Source organism: Oncorhynchus kisutch, unplaced genomic scaffold, assembly GCF_002021735.2.
Source record: "Oncorhynchus kisutch isolate 150728-3 unplaced genomic scaffold, Okis_V2 scaffold3736, whole genome shotgun sequence".
Classification (NCBI taxonomy): Eukaryota; Metazoa; Chordata; class Actinopteri; order Salmoniformes; family Salmonidae; genus Oncorhynchus; species Oncorhynchus kisutch.
Window position 1 is genome coordinate 72,058 of NW_022265681.1, and position 25,000 is coordinate 97,057.

At 46.6% G+C, this 25,000-nt stretch overlaps 1 protein-coding gene and 1 long non-coding RNA gene across 3 annotated transcripts in view; both read left to right on the plus strand.

Annotated features, from left to right (window-relative positions):
* Positions 1–17,788, plus strand: part of LOC116371840 (probable palmitoyltransferase ZDHHC1) — a 56,800-nt gene extending 39,012 nt beyond the window's left edge. For both annotated transcript variants that reach the window (XM_031820909.1, XM_031820910.1), the window contains exons 8-11: positions 3,916–4,007; positions 7,172–7,280; positions 11,039–11,141; positions 16,606–17,788. In XM_031820909.1, coding sequence (XP_031676769.1) covers positions 3,916–4,007; positions 7,172–7,280; positions 11,039–11,141; positions 16,606–17,180 — 879 coding nt within the window. In that variant the 3' untranslated portion in view covers positions 17,181–17,788. The remainder of the gene's footprint in view (positions 1–3,915; positions 4,008–7,171; positions 7,281–11,038; positions 11,142–16,605) is intronic.
* Positions 17,789–19,023: 1,235 nt separating this feature from the next.
* On the plus strand, positions 19,024–21,336 carry LOC116371841 (uncharacterized). Its single transcript, XR_004209039.1, has 2 exons — positions 19,024–19,285; positions 19,332–21,336. It is a non-coding gene; the product is annotated as an uncharacterized LOC116371841 (long non-coding RNA).
* Positions 21,337–25,000: the final 3,664 nt, after the last annotated feature.

Genomic DNA, 25,000 nt, shown 5'->3' on the forward strand with positions numbered 1-25,000 from the left:
TGACCCTGACTTCACACCTGTACTGATAGTTACTGACCCTGACTTCACACCTGTACTGATATAAATACTGACCCTGACTTTACACCTGTCCTGATATAGTTACTGACCCTGGTTTCACACCTGTCCTGATAGTTACTGACCCTGACTTCACACCTGTACTGATATAAATACTGACCCTGACTTTACACCTGTCCTGATATAGTTACTGACCCTGGTTTCACACCTGTCCTGATAGTTACTGACCCTGACTTCACACCTGTACTGATATAAATACTGACCCTGACTTCACACCTGTCCTGATATAAATACTGACCCTGACTTTACACCTGTACTGATATAAATACTGACCCTGACTTTACACCTGTCCTGATAGTTACTGACCCTGACTTCACACCTGTCCTGATATAAATACTGACCCTGACTTTACACCTGTACTGATATAAATACTGACCCTGACTTCACACCTGTACTGATATAAATACTGACCCTGACTTCACACCTGTCCTGATATAAATACTGACCCTGACTTCACACCTGTCCTGATATAAATACTGACCCTGACTTCACACCTGTACTGATATAAATACTGACCCTGACTTCACACCTGTCCTGATATAAATACTGACCCTGACTTCACACCTGTCCTGATATAAATACTGACCCTGACTTTACACCTGTCCTGATATAAATACTGACCCTGACTTCACACCTGTACTGATATAAATACTGACCCTGACTTCACACCTGTCCTGATATAAATACTGACCCTGACTTCACACCTGTCCTGATATAAATACTGACCCTGACTTCACACCTGTACTGATATAAATACTGACCCTGACTTTACACCTGTCCTGATATAGTTACTGACCCTGGTTTCACACCTGTCCTGATAGTTACTGACCCTGACTTCACACCTGTACTGATATAAATACTGACCCTGACTTTACACCTGTACTGATATAAATACTGACCCTGACTTTACACCTGTCCTGATATAGTTACTGACCCTGGTTTCACACCTGTCCTGATAGTTACTGACCCTGACTTCACACCTGTCCTGATATAAATACTGACCCTGACTTCACACCTGTCCTGATATAAATACTGACCCTGACTTCACACCTGTACTGATATAAATACTGACCCTGACTTCACACCTGTCCTGATATAAATACTGACCCTGACTTTACACAGACACACCCGTCCACAATCACGCCATCAAATGCAGACTTACAATTCCTTACACACACACACACACACATACATACACACACACACACACCTCCCTGCCCTGTGATCGTTGGCTGCTCTCCTAGTCTGGGCTGCATGCTGGGTTTGGGTAACCATGGTGACACTCTGTTGGGCTTGGCCTGGGTTGTCTGGCTGTGACCAAAACCCAGCAGCTGACGGGACGGACATCGACCCACCAGCTGCACCTGGCACATTCACAAAGAACCCCGTCCTGCAACACACACACACACACAGTAGTCCCATCAAACCACAGCTCTGGCCCCGGCCCAGTCCACATGGGCTCTGGTTGAAAGTAGTGCACTATATAGGGAATAGGGCTCTGGTTGAAAGTAGTGCCACTATATAGGGAATAGGGCTCTGGTTGAAAGTAGTGCCACTATATAGGGAATAAGGCTCTGGTTGAAAGTAGTACCCTATATAGGGAATAAGGCTCTGGTTGAAAGTAGTGCCCTATATAGGGAATAAGGCTCTGGTTGAAAGTAGTGCCCTATATAGGGAATAAGGCTCTGGTTGAAAGTAGTGCCCTATATAGGGAATAAGGCTCTGGTTGAAAGTAGTGCCCTATATAGGGAATAGGGCTCTGGTTGAAAGTAGTGCCACTATATAGGGAATAAGGCTCTGGTTGAAAGTAGTACCCTATATAGGGAATAAGGCTCTGGTTGAAAGTAGTGCCCTATATAGGGAATAAGGCTCTGGTTGAAAGTAGTGCCCTATATAGGGAATAAGGCTCTGGTTGAAAGTAGTGCCCTATATAGGGAATAGGGCTCTGGTTGAAAGTAGTGCCACTATATAGGGAATAGGGCTCTGGTCTATAGTAGTACCACTATATAGGGAATAAGGCTCTGGTCTATAGTAGTACCACTATATAGGGAATAGGGCTCTGGTTTAAAGTAGTGCCCTATATAGGGAATAGGGCTCTGGTCTATAGTAGTACCACTATATAGGGAATAGGGTTCTGGTTTAAAGTAGTGCCCTATATAGGGAATAGGGCTCTGGTTGAAAGTAGTGCCACTATATAGGGAATAGGCCTCTGGTCTATAGTAGTACCACTATATAGGGAATAGGGCTCTGGTCTATATTAGTACCACTATATAGGGAATAGGGCTCTGGTCTATAGTAGTACCACTATATAGGGAATAGGGCTCTGGTTGAAAGTAGTGCCCTATATAGGGAATAGGGCTCTGGTTGAAAGTAGTGCCCTATATAGGGAATAAGGCTCTGGTTGAAAGTAGTGCTCTATATAGGGAATAGGGTGCCATTTGGGACACAGACTCTCTGTCTAACCGAACTATAACCCACCTTATAAAACACAGTGCTCTCCTATAACTCACAGCAGGCTGACAAAACCACAAGGATTCCTCATAACCAATACCAAGCTGAGCCCTGAGGCTCAGTGAAACCTCACCCAGACTCTAACCATCTCACCTCACCCAGACTCCAACCATCTCACTGAAACCTCACCTCACCCAGACTCTAACCATCTCACTGAAACCTCACCTCACCCAGACTCCAACCATCTCACTGAAACCTCACCTCACCCAGACTCCAACCATCTCACTGAAACCTCACCTCACCCAGACTCCAACCATCTCACTGAAACCTCACCTCACCCAGACTCCAACCATCTCACTGAAACCTCACCTCACCCAGACTCCAACCATCTCACTGAAACCTCACCCTGCCAGACAGACCCTGTTCCTGACACAAGCTGAACACAAGCTGATACCAACTCCCTTCTAGTAGCACTTACTAATACTAATCCTGACCAGACTCTTGTTCTACCCTGGTAGTTACCAGAACAAGTTAGTACCCTGACCAGACTCTGGTTCTACCCCGGTAGTTACCAGAACAAGTTAGTACCCTGACCAGACTCTGGTTCTACCCTGGTAGTTACCAGAACAAGTTAGTACCCTGACCAGACTCTGGTTCTACCCTGGTAGTTACCAGAACAAGTTAGTACCCTGACCAGACTCTGGTTCTACCCTGGTAGTTACCAGAACAAGTCTGTCTCTGTCTGTCTGTCTGTCTGTCTGTTCCATCACTACAGGGTGCTGTCTGTCTGTCTGTTCCATCTGGACTGGCTCAGGTCTCTTCAATTCCTCCTGTACTCTGTCCAGTCAGTGATGCCCTCATTTAGCCATTTCACTCCATAATCCCTCTCTCTCTCTCTCTCTCTCTCTCTCTCTCTCTCTCCCCCTCTCTCTCCCTCCTTCTCCCTACCTCTCTCTCTCTCCTTCTCTCTCTCTTCTTCTCCCTACCTCTCTCTACCTCTTTCTCTCTCTCTTTCTCCCTACCCCTCTCTCTCTCTACCTCTTTATCTCTCTCCTTCTCACTACCTCTTTCTCTCTCTCCTTCTCCCTACCCCTCTCTCTCTCTACCTCTTTCTCTCTCTCCTCACTACCTCTTTCTCTCTCTCCTTCTCCCTACCTCTCTCTACCTCTTTCTCTCTCTCTTTCTCCCTACCCCTCTCTCTCTCTACCTCTTTCTCTCTCTCCTTCTCACTACCTCTTTCTCTCTCTCCTTCTCCCTACCTCTCTCTCTCTCTTTCTCTCTCTCTCTCCTCTTTAACTCTCCCTACCTCTCTCTCTCTCTTTCTCTCTCTCTCTCCTTCTCTTTAACTCTCCCTACCTCTCTCTCTCTTTCTCTCTTTCTCTCTCTCAGGATGTAAGCTACTCTGGGACTCTGGGCTATACCAACCCTGAGATGGAGGTGGAGGATCCTACCACCATGGCTGCAGCGCGGGGGGGGCTAGAGTGAGTTTTTATTCTGTTCTCTTGTGGTTAAAGTTGCAAAGTTCCACTAACTTTCCCATAATTCCCCTGCTGGTTTTCCTACGTGGAGGACTCCTGAATTTCCTGCGTATTCCCTCTGACAGAGATTTTCTAGAAAACCTGAGAATTTGGGGAAAGTTAGCAGAATGTGGCAACCCTAGTGGCGGTGCTGAATGGTAATGTCCTCCTTTAACTGACTGCTGGGGGTTTCATCCACACGCCTCAGTCTCTCTGGTGCCTTGGACAACCTTTAGTTTGTTTACTGGCTGCTGGGGTTTCATCCACACGCCTCAGTCCCTCCGGTGCCTTGGACAGCCTTTAGTTTGTTTACTGACAGCTGGGGGTTTCATCCACACGCCTCAGTCCCTCTGGTGCCTTGGACAGCCTTTAGTGTGTTTACTGGCTGCTGGGGGTTTCATCCACACGCCTCAGTCCCTCCGGTGCCTTGGACAGCCTTTAGTGTGTTTACTGGCTGCTGGGGGTTTCATCCACACGCCTCAGTCCCTCCGGTGCCTTGGACAGCCTTTAGTGTGTTTACTGGCTGCTGGGGGTTTCATCCACACGCCTCAGTCCCTCCGGTGCCTTGGACAGCCTTTAGTGTGTTTACTGGCTGCTGGGGGTTTCATCCACACGCCTCAGTCCCTCCGGTGCCTTGGACAGCCTTTAGTGTGTTTACTGGCTGTTGGGGGTTTCATCCACACGCCTCAGTCCCTCTGGTGCCTTGGACAGCCTTTAGTGTGTTTACTGACTGCTGGGGGTTTCATCCACACGCCTCAGTCCCTCCGGTGCCTTGGACAGCCTTTAGTGTGTTTAGTTAGTATCTGTAAATCTGCCTGTTAACCTCGTTAAAGAATAAACACTTTAATGACTATTTAGTGGGATGTTCCCCTTTAGCTGGCTTGTGAAATCTGTTGATATGTTGTTTTAGTCCAAACCCACGGGATGATGACAGTTGTACTGAACTGGTTTTATGAGGTTTGGACCGACACTAGTGAAGGAGACAACAGAACTGGTTTCATGAGGTTTGGACCGACACTAGTGAGAGAGACAACAGAACTGGTTTTATGAGGTTTGGACCGACACTAGTGAGAGAGAAAACAGAACTGGTTTTATGAGGTTTGGACCGACACTAGTGAGCGAGACAACTGAACTGGTTAAATGAGGTTTGGACTGAACTGGTTAAATGAGGTTTGGACCGACACTAGTGAGAGAGACAACAGAACTGGTTTTATGAGGTTTGGACCTACACTAGTGAGAGAGAAAACAGAACTGGTTTTATGAGGTTTGGACCGACACTAGTGAGAGAGACAACAGAACTGGTATTATGAGGTTTGGACCTACACTAGTGAGAGAGACAACAGAACTGGTTTTATGAGGTTTGGACCTACACTAGTGAGAGAGACAAAAGACCTGGTTTTATGAGGTTTGGACCTACACTAGTGAGCGAGACAACTGAACTGGTTAAATGAGGTTTGGACTGAACTGGTTAAATGAGGTTTGGACCGACACTAGTGAGAGAGACAACAGAACTGGTTTTATGACGTTTGGACCGACACTAGTGAGAGAGAAAACAGAACTGGTTTTATGAGGTTTGGACCGACACTAGTGGGACAGACAACAGCACGGGTTGTATGAGGTTTGGGTGATGTGTCATGGTGACTAATACAATTAGTGTTAGTGTCTCTCTCTGTCTCAGAATGTGTTGTGTTCCTACCGTTGCTATGCTAACAGAATGTGGTGTGTTCCTACCGCTGCTACGCTAACAGAATGTGTTGTGTTCCTACCGCTGCTACGCTAACAGAATGTGTTGTGTTCCAATCTAGCTATGCTAACAGAATGTGTTCCTACCGCTGCTATGCTAACAGAATGTGTTGTGTTCCAATCTAGCTATGCCCACAGAATGTGTTGTGTTCCTACCGCTGCTATGCTAACAGAATGTGTTCCTACCGCTGCTACGCTAACAGAATGTGTTGTGTTCCTAACGCTGCTACGCTAACAGAATGTGTTCCTACCGCTGCTATGCTAACAGAATGTGTTGTGTTCCTACCGCTGCTATGCTAACAGAATGGGAACCTACCGCTGCTACGCTAACAGAATGTCTTCCTACCGCTGCTACGCTAACAGAATGTGTTCCAACCGCTGCTACGCTAACAGAATGTGTTCCAACCGCTGCTACGCTAACAGAATGGGAACCTGAGTGCTTTAACCACAACATTCCTGATTTGCATGGTTGGAGCCGTGTTCCAGTCACTTAGCTAGCTACATTAAAAGCTCAATAAGCTGGGAAGGTGCAGCTAACACAGTCTTCAAAAATAGACTAAGCAAAGACCAGCCAGCCACAGCTAAGAGGACAACAGACTCAGAGGGGTCCCTGGCAGATTTACTACTGGCCAAACCTGGCTGGAGGGAAAATGTTTTGGGACATGGGTGACATTTTAGAATAGGATTTGTTCACTTAAAACCGGCCAAATCCTTGACACAGTTGGCCGTGGGAGGTGACTGTTGTAGTGGGTGTTGTAACTAAGGCACAGAGTGAGAGGTGACTATTGTAGTGGGTGTTGTAACTAAGGCACAGTGAGAGGTGACTGTTGTAACTAAGGCACATTGAGAGGTGACTATTGTAGTGGGTGTTGTAACTAAGGCACATTGAGAGGTGACTTTTGTAGTGGGTGTGGTAACTAAGGCACAGTGAGAGGTGACTGTTGTAGTGGGTGTTGTAACTAAGGCACAGTGAGAGGTGACTGTTGTAGTGGGTGTTGTAACTAAGGCACAGTGAGAGGTGACTGTTGTAGTGGGTGTTGTAACTAAGGTACAGTGAGAGGTGACTGTTGTAACTAAGGCACATTGAGAGGTGACTGTTGTAGTGGGTGTTGTAACTAAGGCACAGTGAGAGGTGACTGTTGTAGTGGGTGTTGTAACTAAGGCACAGAGTGAGAGGTGACTGTTGTAGTGGGTGTTGTAACTAAGGCACAGTGAGAGGTGACTGTTGTAGTTGGTGTTGTAACTAAGGCACAGTGAGAGGTGACTGTTGTAGTGGGTGTTGTAACTAAGGCACAATGAGAGGTGACTGTTGTAGTGGGTGTTGTAACAGTGAGAGGTGACTATTGTAGTGGGTGTTGTAACTTCCTGTCTGTGTTGTGTGTTAGGTACTATGGCAACGGCAGAGTTCATAGTTCATCCAGCAGGATGGTTGAAGAGGAGCAGTTACCCACCGTCTCTACTGAGCACAGAGCTGCACCACGGAAACACATCCAGGTACACACACACACACACACACACACACACACACACACACACACACAATGTGTGAGAACACATAAACAAGGGTAAGGAATGAAGGCAATCATGGAAACAAAGCTATAACCAACATCCTTCATTCTGACCTTCATGTGAACCATGTGTGTTGAATGATGCTTCCTGGTCTCTGACCTTCATGTGAACCATGTGTGTTGAATGATGCTTCCTGGTCTCTGACCTTCATGTGAACCATGTGTGTTGAATGATGCTTCCTGGTCTCTGACCTTCATGTGAACCATGTGTGTTGAATGATGCTTCCTGGTCTCTGACCTTCATGTGAACCATGTGTGTTGAATGATGCTTCCTGGTCTCTGACCATCATGTGAACCATGTGTGTTGAATGATGCTTCCTGGTCTCTGACCTTCATGTGAACCATGTGTGTGTTGAATGATGCTTCCTGGTCTCTGACCTTCATGTGAACAATGTGTGTTGAATGATGCTTCCTGGTCTCTGACCTTCATGTGAACCATGTGTGTTGAATGATGCTTCCTGGTCTCTGACCTTCATGTGAACCATGTGTGTTGAATGATGCTTCCTGGTCTCTGACCTTCATGTGAACCATGTGTGTTGAATGATGCTTCCTGGTCTCTGACCTTCATGTGAACCATGTGTGTTGAATGATGCTTCCTGGTCTCTGACCTTCATGTGAACCATGTGTGTTGAATGATGCTTCCTGGTCTCTGACCTTCATGTGAACCATGTGTGTGTTGAATGATGCTTCCTGGTCTCTGACCTTCATGTGAACCATGTGTGTGTTGAATGATGCTTCCTGGTCTCTGACCTTCATGTGAACCATGTGTGTTGAATGATGCGTCCTGGTCTCTGACCTTCATGTGAACCATGTGTGTTGAATGATGCTTCCTGGTCTCTGACCTTCATGTGAACCATGTGTGTTGAATGATGCTTCCTGGTCTCTGACCTTCATGTGAACCATGTGTGTGTTGAATGATGCTTCCTGGTCTCTGACCATCATGTGAACCATGTGTGTTGAATGATGCTTCCTGGTCTCTGACCTTCATGTGAACCATGTGTGTTGAATGATGCTTCCTGGTCTCTGACCTTCATGTGAACCATGTGTGTTGAATGATGCTTCCTGGTCTCTGACCTTCATGTGAACCATGTGTGTGTTGAATGATGCTTCCTGGTCTCTGACCTTCATGTGAACCATGTGTGTGTTGAATGATGCTTCCTGGTCTCTGACCTTCATGTGAACAATGTGTGTTGAATGATGCTTCCTGGTCTCTGACCTTCATGTGAACCATGTGTGTGTTGAATGATGCTTCCTGGTCTCTGACCTTCATGTGAACAATATGTGTTGAATGATGCTTCCTGGTCTCTGACCTTCATGTGAACCATGTGTGTTGAATGATGCTTCCTGGTCTCTGACCATCATGTGAACCATGTGTGTGTTGAATGATGCTTCCTGGTCTCTGACCATCATGTGAACCATGTGTGTTGAATGATGCTTCCTGGTCTCTGACCTTCATGTGAACCATGTGTGTTGAATGATGCTTCCTGGTCTCTGACCTTCATGTGAACCATGTGTGTTGAATGATGCTTCCTGGTCTCTGACCTTCATGTGAACCATGTGTGTGTTGAATGATGCTTCCTGGTCTCTGACCTTCATGTGAACCATGTGTGTTGAATGATGCTTCCTGGTCTCTGACCTTCATGTGAACCATGTGTGTTGAATGATGCTTCCTGGTCTCTGACCTTCATGTGAACAATGTGTGTTGAATGATGCTTCCTGGTCTCTGACCTTCATGTGAACCATGTGTGTTGAATGATGCTTCCTGGTCTCTGACCTTCATGTGAACCATGTGTGTTGAATGATGCTTCCTGGTCTCTGACCATCATGTGAACCATGTGTGTTGAATGATGCTTCCTGGTCTCTGACCTTCATGTGAACAATGTGTGTTGAATGATGCTTCCTGGTCTCTGACCTTCATGTGAACAATGTGTGTTGGATGATGCTTCCTGGTCTCTGACCTTCATGTGAACCATGTGTGTGTTGAATGATGCTTCCTGGTCTCTGACCATCATGTGAATCATGTGTGTGTTGAACCATGTGTTGAATGATGCTTCCTGGTCTCTGACCTTCATGTGAACCATGTGTGTGTTGAATGATGCTTCCTGGTCTCTGACCTTCATGTGAACCATGTGTGTTGAATGATGCTTCCTGGTCTCTGACCTTCATGTGAACCATGTGTGTTGAATGATGCTTCCTGGTCTCTGACCATCATGTGAACCATGTGTGTTGAATGATGCTTCCTGGTCTCTGACCTTCATGTGAACCATGTGTGTTGAATGATGCTTCCTGGTCTCTGACCTTCATGTGAACCATGTGTGTGTTGAATGATGCTTCCTGGTCTCTGACCTTCATGTGAACCATGTGTGTTGAATGATGCTTCCTGGTCTCTGACCTTCATGTGAACCATGTGTGTTGAATGATGCTTCCTGGTCTCTGACCATCATGTGAACAATGTGTGTTGAATGATGTTTCCTGGTCTCTGACCTTCATGTGAACCATGTGTGTGTTGAATGATGCTTCCTGGTCTCTGACCTTCATGTGAACCACGTGTGTTGAATGATGCTTCCTGGTCTCTGACCTTCATGTGAACCATGTGTGTTGAATGATGCTTCCTGGTCTCTGACCATCATGTGAACCATGTGTGTTGAATGATGCTTCCTGGTCTCTGACCTTCATGTGAACAATGTGTGTTGAATGATGCTTCCTGGTCTCTGACCTTCATGTGAACCATGTGTGTTGAATGATGCTTCCTGGTCTCTGACCTTCATGTGAACAATGTGTGTTGAATGATGCTTCCTGGTCTCTGACCTTCATGTGAACCATGTGTGTGTTGAATGATGATTCCTGGTCTCTGACCTTCATGTGAACCATGTGTGTTGAATGATGCTTCCTGGTCTCTGACCTTCATGTGAACCATGTGTGTTGAATGATGCTTCCTGGTCTCTGACCATCATGTGAATCATGTGTGTGTTGAACCATGTGTTGAATGATGCTTCCTGGTCTCTGACCTTCATGTGAACCATGTGTGTGTTGAATGATGCTTCCTGGTCTCTGACCTTCATGTGAACAATGTGTGTTGAATGATGCTTCCTGGTCTCTGACCATCATGTGAACCATGTGTGTGTTGAATGATGCTTCCTGGTCTCTGACCATCATGTGAATCATGTGTGTGTTGAACCATGTGTTGAATGATGCTTCCTGGTCTCTGACCTTCATGTGAACCATGTGTGTTGAATGATGCTTCCTGGTCTCTGACCTTCATGTGAACCATGTGTGTTGAATGATGCTTCCTGGTCTCTGACCTTCATGTGAACCATGTGTGTGTTGAATGATGCTTCCTGGTCTCTGACCATCATGTGAACAATGTGTGTTGAATGATGCTTCCTGGTCTCTGACCTTCATGTGAACCATGTGTGTTGAATGATGCTTCCTGGTCTCTGACCTTCATGTGAACCATGTGTGTTGAATGATGCTTCCTGGTCTCTGACCTTCATGTGAACCATGTGTGTGTTGAATGATGCTTCCTGGTCTCTGACCTTCATGTGAACCATGTGTGTTGAATGATGCTTCCTGGTCTCTGACCTTCATGTGAACCATGTGTGTTGAATGATGCTTCCTGGTCTCTGACCTTCATGTGAACCATGTGTGTTGAATGATGCTTCCTGGTCTCATGTGTGTTTGCAGAAGAAAAAGAAGAAAGTCCACAAAGTGCCAGCGGAGGTGATCAACGACCGTTCCACTGAGACCAGCAGCAACAGAGACCCAGCCTTCAACACTACAGAACCTGGTGAGACCACACACACAAAGCCCCGGCCTTCAACACTACAGAATCTGGTGAGACCACACACACAAAGCCCCAGCCTTCAACACTACAGAACCTGGTGAGACCACACACACAAAGCCCCAGCCTTCAACACTACAGAACCTGGTGAGACCACACACACAAAGCCCCGGCCTTCAACACTACAGAACCTGGTGAGACCACACACACAAAGCCCCGGCCTTCAACACTACAGAACCTGGTGAGACCACACACACAAAGCCCTAGCCTTCAACACTACAGAACCTGGTGAGACCACACACACAAAGCCCCAGCCTTCAACACTACAGAACCTGGTGAGACCACACACACAAAGCCCCAGCCTTCAACACTACAGAACCTGGTGAGACCACACACACAAAGCCCCGGCCTTCAACACTACAGAACCTGGTGAGACCACACACACAAAGCCCCGGCCTTCAACACTACAGAACCTGGTGAGACCACACACACAAAGCCCTAGCCTTCAACACTACAGAACCTGGTGAGACCACACACACAAAGCCCCAGCCTTCAACACTACAGAACCTGGTGAGACCACACACACAAAGCCCCGGCCTTCAACACTACAGAACCACACACACACAAAGCCCCAGCCTTCAACACTACAGAACCACACACACAAAACCCCGGCCTTCAACACTACAGAACCTGGTGAGACCACACACACACAAAGCCCCGGCCTTCAACACTACAGAACCACACACTCTTTCGGTTTTACTATCCTTGTGGGGACCTAAAATAGATTTCCAATAAGCCTAACCTCTAACCGTAAACCTAACCCATAACCCTAACCTCTAACCGTAAACCTAACCCATAACCCTAACCGTAAACCTAAACCTAACCCATAACCCTAACCTCTAACCCTAATTGTAACCTTGCATTAGTCCTCTGCTACTTGACATGCTGATATAGCATTAGTCCTCTGCTACTTGACATGCTGATATAGCATTAGTCATCTCCTACTTGACATGCTGATATAGCATTAGTCCTCTGCTACTTGACATGCTGATATAGCATTAGTCCTGTGCTACTTGACATGCTGATATAGCATTAGTCAGTCCTCTGCTACTTGACATGCTGATATAGCATTAGTCAGTCCTCTGCTACTTGACATGCTGATATAGCATTAGTCCTCTGCTACTTGACATGCTGATATAGCATTAGTCCTCTGTTACTTGACATGCTGATATAACATTAGTCCTCTGCTACTTGACATGCTGATATAGCATTAGTCCTCTGCTACTTGACATGCTGATATAGCATTAGTCCTCTGCTACTTGACATGCTGATATAGCATTAGTCCTCTGCTACTTGACATGCTGATATAGCATTAGTCCTCTGCTACTTGACATGCTGATATAGCATTAGTCCTCTGCTACTTGACATGCTGATATAACATTAGTCAGTCCTCTGCTACTTGACATGCTGATATAGCATTAGTCCTCTGTTACTTGACATGCTGATATAGCATTAGTCCTCTGCTACTTGACATGCTGATATAACATTAGTCAGTCCTCATTCTACTTGACATGCTGATATAGCATTAGTCAGTCCTCTGCTACTTGACATGCTGATATAGCATTAGTCAGTCCTCTGCTACTTGACATGCTGATATAGCATTAGTCAGTCCTCTGCTACTTGACATGCTGATATAGCATTAGTCCTCTTCTACTTGACATGCTGATATAGCATTAGTCCTCTGCTACTTGACATGCTGATATAGCATTAGTCCTCTGCTACTTGACATGCTGATATAGCATTAGTCCTCTGCTACTTGACATGCTGATATAGCATTAGTCAGTCCTCTGCTACTTGACATGCCGATATAGCATTAGTCCTCTGCTACTTGACATGCTGATATAGCATTAGTCCTCTGCTACTTGACATGCTGATATAGCATTAGTCCTCTGCTACTTGACATGCTGATATAGCATTAGTCCGTCCTCTGCTACTTGACATGCTGATATAGCATTAGTCCTCTGCTACTTGACATGCTGATATAGCATTAGTCCTCTGCTACTTGACATGCTGATATAGCATTAGTCCTCTGCTACTTGACATGCTGATATAGCATTAGTCCTGTGCTACTTGACATGCTGATATAGCATTAGTCCTCTGCTACTTGACATGCTGATATAGCATTAGTCAGTCCTCTGCTACTTGACATGCCGATATAGCATTAGTCAGTCCTCTGCTACTTGACATGCTGATATAGCATTAGTCCTCTGCTACTTGACATGCTGATATAGCATTAGTCCTCTTCTACTTGACATGCTGATATAGCATTAGTCCTCTGCTACTTGACATGCTGATATAGCATTAGTCCTCTGCTACTTGACATGCTGATATAGCATTAGTCCTCTGCTACTTGACATGCTGATATAGCATTAGTCAGTCCTCTGCTACTTGACATGCCGATATAGCATTAGTCCTCTGCTACTTGACATGCTGATATAGCATTAGTCCTCTGCTACTTGACATGCTGATATAGCATTAGTCCTCTGCTACTTGACATGCTGATATAGCATTAGTCCGTCCTCTGCTACTTGACATGCTGATATAGCATTAGTCCTCTGCTACTTGACATGCTGATATAGCATTAGTCCTCTGCTACTTGACATGCTGATATAGCATTAGTCCTCTGCTACTTGACATGCTGATATAGCATTAGTCCTGTGCTACTTGACATGCTGATATAGCATTAGTCCTCTGCTACTTGACATGCTGATATAGCATTAGTCAGTCCTCTGCTACTTGACATGCCGATATAGCATTAGTCAGTCCTCTGCTACTTGACATGCTGATATAGCATTAGTCCTCTGCTACTTGACATGCTGATATAGCATTAGTCCTCTGCTACTTGACATGCTGATATAGCATTAGTCCTCTGCTACTTGACATGCTGATATAGCATTAGTCCTCTGCTACTTGACATGCTGATATAGCATTAGTCCTCTGCTACTTGACATGCTGATATAACATTAGTCAGTCCTCTGCTACTTGACATGCTGATATAGCATTAGTCAGTCCTCTGCTACTTGACATGCTGATATAGCATTAGTCAGTCCTCTGCTACTTGACATGCTGATATAGCATTAGTCCTCTGCTACTTGACATGCTGATATAGCATTAGTCCTCTGCTACTTGACATGCTGATATAACATTAGTCAGTCCTCTTCTACTTGACATGCTGATATAGCATTAGTCAGTCCTCTGCTACTTGACATGCTGATATAGCATTAGTCCTCTGCTACTTGACATGCTGATATAGCATTAGTCCTCTCCTACTTGACATGCTGATATAGCATTAGTCCTCTGCTACTTGACATGCTGATATAGCATTAGTCAGTCCTCTGCTACTTGACATGCTGATATAGCATTAGTCAGTCCTCTGCTACTTGACATGCTGATATAGCATTAGTCAGTCCTCTGCTACTTGACATGCTGATATAGCATTAGTCCTCTGCTACTTGACATGCTGATATAGCATTAGTCCTCTGCTACTTGACATGCTGATATAGCATTAGTCCTCTGCTACTTGACATGCTGATATAGCATTAGTCCTCTGCTACTTGACATGCTGATATAGCATTAGTCAGTCCTCTGCTACTTGACATGCTGATATAGCATTAGTCCTCTGCTACTTGACATGCTGATATAGCATTAGTCCTCTGCTACTTGACATGCTGATATAGCATTAGTCCTCTGCTACTTGACATGCTGATATAGCATTAGTCCTGTGCTACTTGACATGCTGATATAGCATTAGTCCTCTGCTACTTGACATGCTGATATAGCATTAGTCAGTCCTCTGCTACTTGACATGCCGATATAGCATTAGTCCTCTGCTACTTGACATGCTGATATAGCATTAGTCCTCTGCTACTTGACATGCTGATATAGCATTAGTCCTCTGCTACTTGACATGCTGATATAGCATTAGTCCTCTGCTACTTTACATGCTGATATAGCATTAGTCCTCTGCTACTTGACATGCTGATATAGCATTAGTCCTCTGCTACTTGACATGCTGATATAACATTAGTCAGTCCTCTGCTACTTGACATGCTGATATAGCATTAGTCAGTCCTCTGCTACTTGACATGCTGATATAGCATTAGTCAGTCCTCTGCTACTTGACATGCTGATATAGCATTAGTCCTCTCCTACTTGACATGCTGATATAGCATTAGTCCTCTGCTACTTGACATGCTGATATAACATTAGTCAGTCCTCTTCTACTTGACATGCTGATATAGCATTAGTCAGTCCTCTGCTACTTGACATGCTGATATAGCATTAGTCAGTCCTCTGCTACTTGACATGCTGATATAGCATTAGTCCTCTGCTACTTGACATGCTGATATAGCATTAGTCCTCTGCTACTTGACATGCTGATATAGCATTAGTCAGTCCTCTGCTACTTGACATGCTGATATAGCATTAGTCAGTCCTCTGCTACTTGACATGCTGATATAGCATTAGTCAGTCCTCTGCTACTTGACATGCTGATATAGCATTAGTCAGTCCTCTGCTACTTGACATGCTGATATAGCATTAGTCCTCTGCTACTTGACATGCTGATATAGCATTAGTCCTCTGCTACTTGACATGCTGATATAGCATTAGTCCTCTGCTACTTGACATGCTGATATAACATTAGTCAGTCCTCTGCTACTTGAAGTGACATGAGTGTATCTGTTGGTAAACACAAAGTCTGTGTTAAGAATGCTTTAGAACGTGTTATAAGCATGTATGAGCCTTTATAATGTCTTATAACACGGCTTAATATGTCGTCTCTCTCTCTCAATGTATAGAATTGTCAACAGTCTGAAATTGTCTGTTATTTAGCCATTCTAAGACATTATAACGAGGTCATACTACAGAACTAGAAGGAATAGAACAGGCTTCCTCTTTCAAGTCAATGATGTCATAATGGACAGCCATTTTTAGTGTACCCACAAATCGCCATGGTGAGAGGTTGGAGACCTGTTCTATTGATTCTATTTCTATGCTCATGTATATTGAGTAGCAGCTCTGTGATGTGAATGTCTGTCCCTTTCCTGTCCTCCTCTGCTGTCCTCTCTTCTCCTCTCTGTCCTCTTCTCTCCTCTCTGTCCTCCTCCTCTCTGTCCTCCTCCTCTCTTCTCCTCTGCTGTCCTCCTCCTCTCCTCTCTGTCCTCCTCCTCTCTTCTCCTCTGCTGTCCTCCTCCTCTCCTCTCTTTCCTCGTCCTCTCCTCTGTCCTCCTCCTCTCCTCTCTGTCCTCCTCCTCTCCTCTCTGTCCTCCTCCTCTCCTCTGTCTTCCTCTCCTCTCTGTCTTCCTCCTCTCCTCTCTGTCCTCCTCCTCTCCTCTCTGTCCTCCTCTCCTCTCTGTCCTCCTCTGTCTTCCTCCTCTCCTCTCTGTCGTCCTCCTGTCCTGTTCTCCAGTAGACTCCTGTAGTGTAACTCCAGTCCCCACGTCCGTGTCCCACCTGTCCAGCTCCCTGAGCCAGCACCTTTCCTTCCCCCTGCGGGCCTCCCAGCCCCCCACTAGCTCCCTACATCCTGGTCTCCAACCTGACCCCGTGCTGCCCGCCGGGCCCCCTGCTGAGTATCACTCTGACTCTGCAGAGTCCCTGGAGGAGATCCCCGTGGCGTTGGCACGCCTGGGCACCTCCGCCGCGGCAGGAACGTCTACGGGTAGGACTGCAGCGTCTGGGTCGTCTTCTCAACGCTCTCTACTGCTGCCTGCAGCCCGACCCCATCCCTCGCCCCAGCCCCGGACCAAGAGGAAGTCCTCCGCACACAGCAGCAGGACAGGGGGAGGGGGGGAGCAGAGGTTTGAGATGGCCGCCCAGCCTCCTACGGTCTACGTCAGTAGGAGTAGTGGACAGCCGGGGGGAGGAGCCCAGCACCGGGACAACAAACACAGCAGCAGACAGGCCAGTAGGAGAGGCCTGGAGCAGCCTGGTCCTGGGTCCAGCTCCAACCATAGCTCCAGGGCAGGCACCCCAATGGCGTAGACTAGCTCCCCCAGGATGGACCACTGCACACTGGGCCCCAGGATGGACCCTGGGCCCCAGGATGGACCACTGCACCCTGGGCTGGACCCACCACTGGGTCCTGGCTAGAGGGCTGGCTGTGTAACTGGCTGGCTGACTAGCTGGCTGGCTGACTAGCTGGCTGTGTAACTGGCTGGCTGACTGTCTGATTTACTGGCTGGCTGGCTGACTAGCTGGCTGTGTAACTGGCTGGCTGACTAGCTGGCTGGCTGGCTGACTAGCTGTCTGTCTGACTGTCACATTGTTACCTTGATGACTAGGATACACTGCTTTTGATAGAGAGAGACAATCCCTGATATAGCGTTGTGTCGATACAACCTATGAAACTAAATAACTCAGCAGAACAGAATGGACTGTCTGTCTGACTGACTGACTGACTGACTGACTGACTGTCTGACTGACTGTCTGACTGTCTGTTCTGCCTGGAAGAGCCTTGATACCACAGTCTCCACTATTCAACTATGACTACATCCCCAATGGCACCCTGTTCCCTATATAGTACACTACTTTAGACCAGGCCCAATGGCACCCTGTTCCCTATATAGTGCACTACTTTAGACCAGACCCAATGGCACCCTGTTCCCTATATAGTGCACTACTTTAGACCAGGCCCAATAGCACCCTGTTCCCTATATAGTGCACTACTTTAGACCAGGCCCAATGGCACCCTGTTCCCTATGTAGTGCACTACTTTAGGCCAGGGCCCAATGGCACCCTGTTCCCTATGTAGTGCACTACTTTAGACCAGGCCCAATGGCACCCTGTTCCCTATGTAGTGCACTACTTTAGGCCAGGGCCCAATGGCACCCTGTTCCCTATATAGTACACTACTTTAGACCAGGCCCAATGGCACCCTGTTCCCTATATAGTGCACTACTTTAGACCAGACCCAATGGCACCCTGTTCCCTATATAGTGCACTACTTTAGACCAGGCCCAATGGCACCCTGTTCCCTATGTAGTGCACTACTTTAGGCCAGGGCCCAATGGCACCCTGTTCCCTATGTAGTGCACTACTTTAGACCAGGCCCAATGGCACCCTGTTCCCTATGTAGTGCACTACTTTAGACCAGGCCCAATGGCACCCTGTTCCCTATGTAGTGCACTACTTTAGGCCAGGGCCCAATGGCACCCTGTTCCCTATGTAGTGCACTACTTTAGACCAGGCCCAATGGCACCCTGTTCCCTATGTAGTGCACTACTTTAGACCAGGGCCCAATGGCACCCTGTTCCCTATGTAGTGCACTACTTTAGACCAGGGCCCAATGGCACCCTGTTCCCTATATAGTGCACTACTTTAGACCAGGCCCAATGGCACCGTGTTCCCTATGTAGTGCACTACTTTAGACCAGGCCCAATGGCACCCTGTTCCCTATGTAGTGCACTACTTTAGACCAGGGCCCAATGGCACCCTGTTCCCTATGTAGTGCACTACTTTAGACCAGGCCCAATGGCACCCTGTTCCCTATGTAGTGCACTACTTTAGACCAGGCCCAATGGCACCCTGTTCCCTATGTAGTGCACTACTTTAGACCAGGCCCAATAGCACCCTGTTCCCTATGTAGTGCACTACTTTAGACCAGGCCCAATGGCACCCTGTTCCCTATGTAGTGCACTACTTTAGACCAGGCCCAATGGCACCCTGTTCCCTATGTAGTGCACTACTTTAGACCAGGCCCAATAGCACCCTGTTCCCTATGTAGTGCACTACTTTAGACCAGGCCCAATGGCACCCTGTTCCCTATGTAGTGCACTACTTTAGACCAGGCCCAATGGCACCCTGTTCCCTATGTAGTGCACTACTTTAGACCAGGCCCAATAGCACCCTGTTCCCTATGTAGTGCACTACTTTAGACCAGGCCCAATGGCACCCTGTTCCCTATGTAGTGCACTACTTTAGACCAGGCCCAATGCGTCCTATATGATTATAATCCCCACAATACTAAATGTTACTGTGTTCACGTCTTCAGGTTAATATCCTTTAACATAAAACACACAGCTTTTAGTATGATTCTACTTGTTGGTATTTCTTCCTGTTGAAGCGTCTTTCTGAATGAATAATCCTTGGTGATTTGTACAGGAAGGAAGAGACCTTAACGTTCTGCCTTCCCAGGTGATTTGTACAGGAAGGAAGAGACCTTAACGTTCTGCCTTCCCAGGTGATTTGTACAGGAAGGAAGAGACCTTAACGTTCTGCCTTCCCAGGTGATTTGTACAGGAAGGAAGAGACCTTAACGTTCTGCCTTCCCAGGTGATTTGTATAGGAAGGAAGAGACCTTAACGTTCTGCCTTCCCAGGTGATTTGTACAGGAAGGAAGAGACCTTAACGTTCTGCCTTCCCAGGTGATTTGTACAGGAAGGAAGAGACCTTAACGTTCTGCCTTCCCAGGTGATTTGTATAGGAAGGAAGAGACCTTAACGTTCTGCCTTCCCAGGTGATTTGTACAGGAAGTAAGAGACCTTAACGTTCTGCCTTCCCAGGTGATTTGTACAGGAAGTAAGAGACCTTAACGTTCTGCCTTCCCAGGTGATTTGTACAGGAAGGAAGAGACCTTAACGTTCTGTCTGTCTGACTGTCTGTCTGTCTGACTGCTATGGTGACCGTCTGTCTGTCTGTCTGCTATGGTGATCGTCTGTCTGTCTGACTGACTGTCTGACTGCTATGGTGACTGTCTGTCTGACTGCTATGGTGACTGTCTGTCTGTCTGTCTGACTGCTATGGTGACCGTCTGACTGACTGCTATGGTGACCGTCTGTCTGACTGACTGCTATGGTGACCGTCTGTCTGTCTGACTCCTATGGTGACTGTCTGTCCTGTCTGACTGCTATGGTGACTGTCTGTCCTGTCTGACTGCCTGTCTGACTGTCTGTCTGACTGCTATGGTGACTGTCTGTCCTGTCTGACTGCTATTGTGACTGTCTGACTGTCTGTCTGACTGCTATGGTGACTGTCTGTCCTGTCTGACTGCTATGGTGACTGTCTGTCCTGTCTGACTGCCTGTCTGACTGTCTGTCTGACTGCTATGGTGACTGTCTGTCCTGTCTGACTGCTATTGTGACTGTCTGACTGTCTGTCTGACTGCTATGGTGACCGTCTGTCTGACTACTATGGTGACCGTCTGTCTGACTGACTGCTATGGTGACCATCTGTCTGCCTGTCTGCCTGTCTGTCTGCGTGTGCTGGGCATTAACTGAGATCACAGTAATCTTTTCAGTTTTTAAACAACTAATTGATGACATCGGAGCAAAAATATCAACGCGACATGTAAAGTGTTTATAAAATAAATAAAAGATCCCAGAAATGTTTCATACGCACAAAAAGCTAATTTCTCTCATATGTTAATATTGTGCACTAATCTGTTTACAGCCCTGTTAATGAGCATTTCTTCTTTGCCAAGAGAATCTATCCACCTGACAGGTGTGGCATATTAAGAAGCTGATTAAACATTACACAGGTGCACCTTGTGCTGGGGACAATAAAAGGCCACTCTAAATGTGCAGTTCTGTCACACAACACAATGCCACAGAGTGCAGGGATGTCCACCAGAACAGTTTGATAGTCTTTTTGTCTGTCTGTCTGTTTGCCTGTCTGTCTGTCTGTTTGCCTGTCTGCTAGCCTGTGTGTTTGCCTGCCTGTCTGTCTGTTTGCCTGTCTGTTTGCTTGCCTGTCTGTCTGTTTGCCTGTCTGCCCGTCTGCTTGCCTGTCTGTCTGCCTGTCTGTTTGCCTGCCTGTCTGTTTGCCTGTCTGTCTGTTTGCCTGCTTGTCTGTATGCCTGTCTATATTCCTGTCTGTATGCCTGTCTGTCTGTATGCCTGCCTATATGTCTGTTTGCCTGTCTGTCTGTTTGCCTGCCTGTCTGTCTGCCTGTGTTTGCCTGTCTGTCTGTATGCCTGGTTACACACTACTTGGATAGTTTTTCCCACCACTGTATGGAAGCAAACTGAAACTCATATCAACATCCAATTTAACCCCTTTTCCACAGTGACGTAGACTATAATTATTCTGCATTTTTACTGTGTCTAAATGGTTCATGATCTGTAAGGATGAAATTTGAAGATCTGTGCCTTACTCAATTTTATTTGACAATTTGTATCTTGTTAATAAATATTAGCCACTATTGATTGTGATTTGATCTTATAAGTGTGAACAGACAACCCAGCTAGCACATGTTGTTCCTTGGAAGTTGTGGGAACGTCCATTGTTTTGTTTCTGGGAACGAATCCATACGTTTCCTGACCGGGTAAAACTGAACGTTTTTTTTAAATGTCCTGTGAACGGAAGTGAAGATTTCTCCCAGGTTCTGGGAATGTCAATTTGTAGGTTTCATGGAGGTAATGAGAATATTTTACTAGGGTTCCCTGAAAGTTTTTCTGGGAGATTACATGAACGTTCTGAGAACAGACATTATAGGTTATTTGATAGTAATTAAACAACGTACTTCCCCCTTTTTTCTCTGTCTCCCCCCTCAAATCAAATGTTATTTGTCACATGTGCTGAATACAACAGGTGTAGTAGACCTCACAGTGAAATGATGAATACAACAGGTGTAGTAAACCTTACAGTGAAATGCTGAATACAACAGGTGTAGTAGACCTTACAGTGAAATGCTGAATACAACAGGTGTAGTAGACCTCACAATGAAATGCTGAATACAACAGGTGTAGTAGACCTCACAGTGAAATGCTGAATACAACAGGTGTAGTAGACCTTACAGTGAAATGCTGAATACAACAGGTGTAGTAGACCTCACAGTGAAATGATGAATACAACAGGTGTAGTAGACCTCACAGTGAAATGCTGAATACAACAGGTGTAGTAGACCTCACAGTGAAATGATGAATACAACAGGTGTAGTAGACCTCACAGTGAAATGCTGAATACAACAGGTGTAGTAGACCTCACAGTGAAATGCTGAAAACAACAGGTGTAGTAGACCTCACAGTGAAATGCCGAATACAACAGGTGTAGTAGACCTCACAGTGAAATGCTGAATACAACAGGTGTAGTAGAAAATAAATAAAAGTAACAAGTAATTCAAGAGCAGTAAAATAACAATAGTGAGACTATATACAGAGTATTACGGTACAGAGTCAATGTGGAGGCTATATACAGAGTATTACGGTACAGAGTCAATGTGGAGGCTATATACAGGGTATTACGGTACAGAGTCAATGTGGAGGCTATATACAGGGGTACCGGTACAGAGTCAATGTGGAGGCTATATACAGAGTATTACGGTACAGAGTCAATGTGGAGGCTATATACAGGGTATTACGGTACAGAGTCAATGTGGAGGCTATATACAGGGTATTACAGTACAGAGTCAATGTGGAGGCTATATACAGAGTATTACGGTACAGAGTCAATGTGGAGGCTATATACAGGGTATTACGGTACAGAGTTAATGTGGAGGCTATATACAGGGTGTTACGGTACAGAGTCAATGTGGAGGCTATATACAGAGTATTACGGTACAGAGTCAATGTGGAGGCTATATACAGAGTATTACGGTACAGAGTCAATGTGGAGGCTATATACAGGGTATTACGGTACAGAGTCAATGTGGAGGCTATATATAGGGGGTACCGGTACAGAGTCGATGTGGAGGTTATATACAGGGGGTACCGGTACAGAGTCAATGTGGAGGCTATATACAGGGGGTACCGGTACAGAGTCAATGTGGAGGTTATATACAGGGGGTACCGGTACAGAGTCAATGTGGAGGTTATATACAGGGGGTACCGGTACAGAGTCAATGTGGAGGCTATATACAGGGGGTACCGGTACAGAGTCAATGTGGAGGCTATATACAGGGGGTACCGGTACAGAGTCAATGTGGAGGCTATATACAGGGGGTACCGGTACAGAGTCAATGTGGAGGCTATATACAGGGGTACCGGTACAGAGTCAATGTGGAGGCTATATACAGGGGGTACCGGTACAGAGTCAATGTGGAGGCTATATACAGGGGGTACCGGTACAGAATCAATGTGGAGGCTATATACAGGGTATTACTGTACAGAGTCAATGTGGAGGCTATATACAGGGTATTACGGTACAGAGTCAATGTGGAGGCTATATACAGGGGGTACCGGTACAGAGTCAATGTGGAGGCTATATACAGGGGGTACCGGTACAGAGTCAATATGGAGGCTATATACAAGGTGTTATGGTACAGAGTCAATGTGGAGACTGTACACAGGGGGGGTACCGGTACAGAGTCAGTAAAATAACAATAGAGAGACTGTACACAGGGGGGGGTACCGGTACAGAGTCATTGTCTGGGGGCTCCGGTGCCGAGGTAATTGAGGTAATATGTACATGTAGGTAGAGTTATTAAAGTGACTGTGCATAGATGATACCAGAGAGTAGCAGCAGCGTAGAAGAGGGGGGGTGGGGGGGGGCAATGCAAATAGTCTGGGTAGCCATTTGACTAGATGTTCAGGAGTCTTATGGCTTGGGGGGTAGAAGCTCTTCAGAAGCCTCTTGGACCCTGACTTGGTGCTCTGGTACCGCTTGTCATGCGGTAGCAGAGAGAACAGTCCATGACTCGGGTGGCTGGAGTCTGACAATGTTTAGGGCCTTCCTCTGACACCGCCTGGTATAGAGGTCCTGAATGGCAGGAAGCTTGACCCCAGTGATGTACTGGGCCGTACGCACTACCCTCCCCCCTTCTCACTTTCTCCCTCCCTCTCTCTCTCTTCCTTCCTGCTCGTTGCTGTGCTATCTATTTACAGTGTGTATATTGTTGTGTTGGGGTAACTGGTTGCTGGCTCCGCTGCACAGTCACCCTGCCCTCCCCCCCGCCCAGCGGGAAGCCGAGGGTGTTACCTCGGCAACGGAACACTACGACATCATAACAGTGTCAATCAAGGCCCGGCCCCGACAGAGGAGAAGCATGTGGCCGAATGTGTCGACAGGAGAGGGAGGGATATGCATCCCAAACGTCTCTCCATATGAACAGGGCCCATACGAAAGTAGTGCACTATGTAGGGGAATATGTTTATCTGCTTTGGGACACAGACAGAGTCACTCCTCGTTCTATTCTCCTGTAATCTACTGCTTTAATGTGGCTACTGGAGGGAACGTCGCCTCGGCAACTGGCCTTTTCTTTAGTTCTGAAAGGCAACATTCTCTCTGGAAGTAGTGTACACTACTGTCTTGTCTCTGCCTGTCTGTCTCTGCCTGTCTGTCTCTGTCTGTCTGTCTCTGCCTGTCTGTCTCTGCCTGTCTGTCTCTGCCTGTCTGTCTCTGCCTGTCTGTCTCTGCCTGTCTGTCTCTGTCTGTCTGTCTCTGCCTGTCTGTCTCTGCCTGTCTGTCTCTGCCTGTCTGTCTCTGTCTGTCTGTCTCTGTCTGTCTGTCTCTGTCTGTCTGTCTCTGCCTGTCTGTCTCTGCCTGTCTGTCTCTGCCTGTCTGTCTCTGTCTGTCTGTCTCTGTCTGTCTGTCTCTGTCTGTCTGTCTCTGCCTGTCTGTCTCTGTCTGTCTCTGCCTGTCTGTCTGCCTGTCTCTGTCTGTCTCTGTCTGTCTGTCTGTCTGTCTGCCTGTCTGTGTCTGTCTGTCTCTGCCTGTCTGTCTCTGCCTGTCTCTGTCTGTCTCTGTCTGTCTCTGTCTGTCTCTGCCTGTCTGTCTCTGTCTGTCTGCCTGTCTCTGTCTGTCTGTTTGTCTCTGTCTGTCTGTCTGTCTCTCTGTCTGTACCACACAGAGTATCTGATGTATGGGTGTCGAGTTGTGATATAATGATCCTATCTGGGTGGTTGATCCTGTCTGGGTGGTAGAGTTGT